General features: G+C 41.1%; 1 protein-coding gene across 1 annotated transcript; it reads right to left on the reverse strand.

Moving 5' to 3' along the window:
• Positions 1-930: 930 nt before the first annotated feature.
• atf3 (activating transcription factor 3) lies at positions 931-5,749 on the reverse strand. The gene is made up of 4 exons (XM_084378313.1): positions 5,630-5,749; positions 4,002-4,260; positions 3,777-3,884; positions 931-3,331 (listed from the first exon to the last, which is right to left on the reverse strand). The coding sequence occupies exons 2-4, from the start codon at positions 4,257-4,259 to the stop codon at positions 3,008-3,010; spliced, it is 690 nt and encodes a 229-aa protein (XP_084234439.1). The 5' UTR covers position 4,260; positions 5,630-5,749; the 3' UTR covers positions 931-3,007.
• Positions 5,750-7,958: the final 2,209 nt, after the last annotated feature.

Raw genomic sequence — 7,958 nt, forward strand, 5'->3', positions numbered from 1 at the left:
TCAGTTTCTGTTTGCGCAATAAATCAAATTCTTCCTGAGAGGTGACTTCACTCTAAAGCAATCAGACCAAAGAGAGGAAACATGACTCGTACGTAGGTACCTGAGTGATGTACGTAACTTTATGTGACATGAGTTGCCACTTACCTTTTGTAAGCTAAAAGACTAAACATAGTTATTTTAACCTGTAGCTCACATTACGTGAGTGACATACTTAAATAAGTTACAAGACTGAACGTAGTTGTACGACTTGCAACCTGGAAGACAGCAGGACAACATCTGAGCTTTCCACATAGGCCGTGATCTCAGAGGAAAATGGCTGCTCTTCGCATCCAAAACTGACACTAGAGGAGTAGGTAGAGCTTCATAGTTTGAAGCTGAAGGCCACTGACAAGCTGCCGAATTTGACAAGTTGGGAGCGAGAACATGTTGTATAAGAGAGGAAAGTTATTTTCTAAAAGTTAACTCTCCACAAATTGTCCAAATATTGTTGTTCATCCAGAGTGTGCACAGTTGAACACAACTCGTCTTCCCAGATAACAAACATTGAGTCATTTCCTGGTACATGACACACCCCCCTTCTCTCTCTGTCTCTCTGAGCAGCTGGCATGTCCAGTCTTGTCCCTCTCTTCAGCACAGACAGCTGCTCTGAGGCAAGTTTGTAGGTGAACTGGTAGTGTTTATGTTATACACACTGTTGCCAACTCCTCAGTAAGGAATGTCGCTATTGGCTGTCCTAAAAGTCGCTAGAAGTCGCTAAATGACGTCATCACCTAATTTGCATAACTGGCCATGTTCATTTAATTGTAATGGACGCTGTAGGAGAGAGGAATAACGTCGTGGGAGAGATAAAAAATGTGTGTATCTAGTGTATAAATCAAAGGATAGGGTACTCTTAAAGTAAAATTTACAAACATGACGCCATGAGGAGTATAATTTGCAATACATATTTTTAATTAACAAAGTATCAAAAACAAAAGTTAACAGATCACAAAGATGGAAGTACACATTGGTAGTAGCAGTGCAGTTGTACCTGACAGCCTACAGTTTGTTCATGTAGGAGCCAACAATCGAGCAGCTACAGAAAAAAATCAGCCTCCAGTAGAAGTAGGCACAATAACATACACATCGAACTCAGTGCCTATTAGCTATCTAGCCATGACAAGACTTCAAGAAACACAGACACAACATACACTCCATGAACACACGCAGACGCCTGCGTCCCTTTAACCGTGTGACTCTCAAAGTTTTTGACTCACATATTACACACCATAAACAATATAAACCTTCTCTGACATTTCTACCTACAAACATAAAACATGAAACTTCAGTCCTACAGTAATGTGCTGTTCATACATAAACTTTTACTCTTCTGCTGTGAGCTGTTTGGATGTTTCCATATAGTGACAAACCTTAAAGATAACCTTTGTTGCTAATATGAAAAAATGATGCGATAATGATGTTCAGTGCTTGGTGAATGGCTGTGATTTAAATACTGACAACAAGAGTTTCTTTTTGACATGCTAGGAAGAAGAGGATTTCAGAGCCTTACTCATAGATGCATGGCTAATGATTGACAAATACCAATTGACCAGAAAATATAGAAAATAATAAAAAAATTCTCTTGAAGGGTGAAGCAGTCAGTCCAGAGAGAGGAAACAGGGGTGGAAGGAGGGAAACATATTTGGCAGTGAGCTGAGGCCTGGACACTGACAAAGTTCCTAACACACTGTCATCATATCACATCATGTTCTATAACTTCAGAGTCATCTGTGTTAAAGGACCAGCCGAAAGCAGACGCAACACTCTTGATACCTAGCTAACGATATCTAGTGAACACAACTTTCAAACCAAAAGTTATTAACCATGAAATACATTTTAAAAAATAACAATCTTTTTATGTTTTTGCTCTGTCAAGACCAAAAGGAGGCATCTGGTGTTTACATACAGTAGCACAGAGTTTATGCGCAGTCAATACAATATACACCATTTTTATGTATAAAACATTTCTGAAAAATAACACTCGTACATGTGAAGCTTCATCATCACAGAAGATGTAAAAAAAAATCTAAACAACAACACTAGTTCTGTTTACCTTAAGAGGGAAAGCAGTGATAAATAAAGTGTACAATATTATTTGGGCACAATTTTACTTGCCAGCAAACTGCAAATTATTAAGAAAAGTAAGGTATCGTCTGCATACACGATTATATGATAGTTTTTACTATGTTTTTCTCATCAAGTGCAGAATTTAAAACCCTGCCTGCAACGTATATTTCCCTTTTGTGACCGCTACTTCTACCATGACTGATAGCAAACAACCTGACTTGTAGGTTAGCTCTTAAATGGGGCAGTAAAATAAAGAATAAACAATTGAATCTACATTTAGCGTCGGTCCTGAGTGGTTAGTAGTAGCAGCAAGTTTTCACGTTGGTTAAAGGACAAGCAGACAGGGTCGGTACAGCAATAACATGTCATACAGTAGTTACTGAATAAATACTTTTGATAAATGAAGCACAAACATCTTTTTTAAAGTCAGTGACTCGCAGGTCAAACACACCTGTACACACTCACACGGTCAATCTGCGTCTACTTCCTGTGGACGAACACTTAAACTATGTGCCTTGATCACCTTTGGTACAAAAATCAATACATCTATTCAAAATACCAGTAAATTAAAAAAGCAAATTATGCTTTTGTTTTGTCTTCTAGTGCTTTAGCATCCGTCCTTGGCCCTGACTGTTTAAAAAGAAAATACAGGATGCATGTCAAGGTGATGTCCATGTCGTGTCACTTCCTGTCCAATCAGCAGCTTCAGGGAGTCGGAGGTGCTGAGGTCACTTTTATGCCATGCTCTCTCTCTCTCTAGCAGCTTTGTGAGTGAGATCGAGGAGTCATCTGAAGGTGGCGCTAGTCGTACGTCACTGTCATTCTCAGGTCACAAGTCTATGCGGCTCCACCAGCCTCCAACATCAGGTGGAGGCATCACAAGAAAAGTGGCAGAAACACCTCAAAGGTGACTGGGACACTGAATGTGATCAAGGGTCAGAAATCCTCCGTCTAGAGGTGCTAACGTGGATGTGGACAAGGAGGTGGAGGAGGTGGTGGATGTGGATGTGGTAGAGGAGGTGAGGTTGTGGAGTTGTAAGGTGCTCTCCTTGATGTGCTGGATGAAGAGATTCCTCTCATCCTCGGGCGTTTGGCCGTTTTGGGCTCGGACGATGCAGGTCGGTCGGTGCAGGTTGAGCATGTAGACAAGCTGCTGCTTCTGCTGCTTCAGTTCCTCGATCTGAGCCTTCAGGTCGGCGTTAACGGTCTCAAGTTTCTCTGACTCCTGCAGAAGAGAGAGGAGAAGAAATCAGCTGTTAATTTTGTGTTTTTATGTTAAAGCTTTGTCTGACAAGATTATCTATACTTTGGGCTATTAAGTCACCAAAATCCACAAAAAAATAAGGTAAATAGAGTCGGGTAGGGTAGAAAAAGTTCAACCTAACTCACAATAGATCAATTCCACATCAGCCAAGTAATTCAGAAATTAGATTTTTAGATTCTTGACACATTAAGTTTGCAAATGTAACAGTTCAAAAAGCTTTTTTATTAACAACTTTACTTCATGTAAGCTGGGCTTTTTCACTTTTAACTTTATTTCTTCCTGATCGAGACATGTATTATATATTTCTGTGGTGTTAAAATTAACGAGAAGTTTCTATAGAAACACCTGAAACAAAAACCTTCAAGCTCCGTTATTTTTTCTAAAATTAACAGAAGTTGAAATCTACCTTCTGCAGACAATCCGTCTTCTCCTTCTTCTTGTTGCGGCACTTGGCAGCAGCGATCTTGTTCCTCTCCCTCCTCCTCTTCCTCCTCTCGTTCTCCTGAGGTGTCACCTGAAAACCAGAGAGAGAAATACCCTTCAACATTCAACCCCTAAAAACCACACAAACTCACTCAGTAAGTTTCATAAAATAAAGGTGACTACATGCTGTAGTTCCCCTCCGCCTCACCTCTCTCCTGACTCCTGATCCGCAGGCGAGGTGCTCCGAGGCTCGGTCCGAGCTGGAGCTGGCACCGTCTGAGCTCATGTCAGGGCTGAGCCCGTTGGACAGCCGCTTGTTCTGGATGGCGAGGCGCAGCTCCTCTTTCACGATGGGTGTGAAGTTGGTGAAGTCGTCCAGGGTGAGCGTGCCCGGCGGGGAAAGGCAGGGGACCATGGCGGAGCAGCTGATGTCAGCCAGCGAGGGACCCGAGTGCTGCAGCATCATTCTGGAAACACAAGAGTCAAATTATTAATACCACATAAAGTTGCTTTTTCCCTATTTTTCAGTTTATGAAGTAGCTACAGCTCCAAATGAATACAATTTACAAAGATGTTATGCATAAAATGTTCATTAAAATGAGATTCAAGAACATAAAAAGTCACAATAAACTCAATACTAGAACATAATAATGCCTATAAAGATATTTTAGTAATAATATAAAGGATTAAAATAAAATAAAACCCAGCAAGGTCAGTTTATCTCAATATCAAGTAGCACAACACACACACAAAAAAACTTGCTGTAGTAATATTATAGTAGATTAAAAATACCATAAAGCATTATAATATTGTGATATTAGAGTTTTGTGTTTAAATGTCAAGATTGCAGGTTATCTGATCGATATCTCCTGATTCTAAACAAATATTGGTGTTTTGGAAAAATGCCATTAACAGTTACAGAGAGTCATTAACAGGTGTGGATGTTTGTTATCTAAACAGGGGCGTGACTCCTGGAGATTTATGACTTTATGACAGCTTGATTAGATGAAATCTGCATCAGAACAAAACCAAAACAAACATTCATGTAACGTGTAAAGTTACATTGAAAATGTTGTTCTTCCTTTTATATTTACATGAAGCCTCATATTAAGACACAGAATTATCATAATACTCGTGGTAAGTTATTGTTTTCATCTTGCAAACGTACTAACAGCAGTTAACAGAGTTTTCTGTTACTTAATCAATATGTTAGTCATTTTATTCCCATAGAAGTTTAGGATATTATTTAAAAATTAACCAAAAATCCAACTTAACTTCAATATCTGTGTTTTTACCTCTAAAGTTAAAGAAAAACAGTAAAATGAATGTCACTTTAATTCACAAAAACTAGAAACGGTGAAAACCCTGACTGTACTGTAGTACAGTATCTTTTCTCTATAATATTTCTCAGGTTTTGTTGTTAATGTAGGATATCACCTAAAAATCAAACTAAACCTCACAATCTTTGTTATTTCCTCCAAAGTTTAAGATAAACAGTAAAATAAAAGTCACTTTAATTCACAAAAACTTCCAATTCTGAAAACTCTGCCACGAGTTATATGCAAAACAAAGACCGAACATCACGAAAGGGTGGATAATTAGTAAATAAACCTCTCAAAAGTGTTTCCACAAGCACAAATCACTCATAAATATTAACCTTTTTTCTATTTTCATTCAATCTGACAGTTAGAAGTAAGTTCACAAGTGTTCGTGAGGTGTCCCGGGACAGCGGAGCGCACAGAGGCACCGGCGCCTCTCCGCTCCACCTACCGGGACAACACAGCCACAACACGGTCAGCACACCTCCCCGCTCCCGGAAACAAAACTCCGACCTACCTGTTAAAGCTTTGAGTGACTGTGTCAGATGATCTGGATGTGGGGAAAACACTGAAAAAGAAACCCTCCTCTTGTTGCTCAGCCGTCTCTCTCCTCTTCCCGTCTCTTCCTGCTGGTGCGTAAAGTTGCGCTTGTGGCCGTTGCGTTGCATCACACACACTTTATAGGCTGAGCGGGGGGCGGGGACAGTGACGCATAGAATACTTGCAACGAGAGAGGGAGGGGGTGATGGGGGGAGGGAGGGCGAGAGCAGGGGTGACGTCATCCTATTTATAGAGCGCTTATCCTGCGATGATGCAATCGTGCAACCCCGAGCTGCTCTGCCTTAACGGGACAGGCTTCCCCCTCCTCCCTCCTCCCTCCTCCCTCCTTCCCTCCTCCTCCCTCCTCCTTCTCTTTTTTCTTCCTTCCTCCATCTACTTCCAGCCTTTTCCTCTTCCTCTCCCTCTTACTCTGTTGACTTTTCTCCTCTTCTTTTTTATATCCCTCCATCATCATCTTCTTTTTCTCTTATTCTCTCTTTCCTTTCCTCTTATCCCTCTTTTCTTATCTCCTTCTTTCTTTCTCATTTCCTTCCACCTTCTTTTTTTTCTTTTGTGACATCTCCTCTCTTTCCTCTCTCTCCCTCCCTTCCTTTTGCATCCACCCCTCCTTACGCTTTTCCTTCCTTCTTATCTTCCCTTCGATCTCTTGCCTCCTCCTCTCCTTGTCCATCCTTCTTTCTATCCCTCCATAATTTTTTTTGCCACTTTTTCTCTCATTCCCTCCTTCAATTTTTCATCCATCCCTCTTACTTTTTTCTGTCTTTCTCCTTCTGCACTATCCTTCTTCTCTCTTTTCCTCTCTCCCTTGTTTCTTTTCTTTGTCCATTTATTTTCCATCCCTCCATCATTGTCTCAAAACTTTTTCTTTCTATCTTCATATTTTTTCCTTTCATTTCACTTAAATTATTTGTCCCGTTCTACTCCTTTCCATCTATCCCTCTTTCCTTTTCTCCTTCTCTTTTTTATGTCCTTCCCCTTTTCTGCCTCTCCCCCCACATGCTCTTCCTCACTCTTTTCTCCTCTTCCTTCTGTCCTTTCCTCCTTCCCTTACTTTCTCCTCTATCATCCTTCTTTCCATCTGTCCATCATTGTCCATCATTCTATCCATATGGTCTCTCTTCTTTCTCGCTTGATTCCTTCTTCTCTCCTTTCCGTCCCTCCATCATGCCACTTTCTCTCTTTCCTTGTTCTTATTTTTTCTTTCCTTTCACATCCTTTTCTGCCTCTTGCTTGCTCGGCCTTCCTCAGATTTCCACCCCTGTCCCTTGTCCTGACCGTCCCTACATGTTCTGTTCTCGTCCCAGTCTCCTTCCTTTCTGATTGTTTCCTTCTTTTTAGTCTCTCCTTTGTCTACTCCCTCCTCCCTTCCTTCCTCGCCTCCCTCTTTCTACCTCGCATCATCCAAAAACTTGAATCAAACTAGTGAAACTACTAGAAATAAGCAGAGAAACAAGTGTATAAGTAACCCCTCTCCTCCGCCTCTGCCTCTCTCTGCGTCTGCTCTCCCTGTTCTGACACCGACATGGATTTCCATTCCGGTCATTCCACACTAACGAGTGAATAATGCTGTTGGAGCTGAATGACACACGGTGGTTATTTATTCTGTGGTTACAGCTCATCAGCCGGGGTATAAAACTATGATGTTAGACGGGACAGACAGGCAGGGAGGTGGCTGAGCTCTGATCAGCTGTATTCTTCTCTTCTTTTATTCATTTTATTTAATTAATAGCTTGTAAAGGTGAAATGACTTTACCCAAGAAGTAAATATCAGCTGGTAGGTAGGTAAAGAAAATATACTTCTGCATGTTTTCTCCCACAGTTTCGTATCAGTGAAGTGTCTCCGCTGTAATCTACTGCTCCTTTGTGTCTTAATTGGTCTTAATCAGTTGATCCTGTTTACTCACCTGGTGACACAGACAGGGATTTCCTAACAGGAGCTGTGAGAGGTCATGTGTCTACCTGAAAAGTACAGGATTGTGATCATGGTTGCTTTTTTCCTTCCTTTCTGCTCTGGTTTTGGACGGCTTTTACATGTTTTCTCTGAGAGGTCTGACTGCATCAGGACCTGCTGTTGATGTGGGGTCATCAAGGTTGAAAGGTTGAGAGGTTTCAGGCGTCCTGGTGGCCTGAGATATGTCCAATGAAACCCCAACATCCCTGCTTCTAATCAACACGTCAGACCCATTTATCTCCCTGTTCCTCCATGTTTGCTGTCTGCCTCTCCACTGTAAACTACCCCTTCCACACTGGATTAAAACATCTACTAACACACACTAACATCTAGC

Source organism: Pagrus pagrus (genome assembly GCF_965226575.1).
Source record: "Pagrus pagrus genome assembly, chromosome: 16".
Taxonomy (NCBI): Eukaryota; Metazoa; Chordata; class Actinopteri; order Spariformes; family Sparidae; genus Pagrus; species Pagrus pagrus.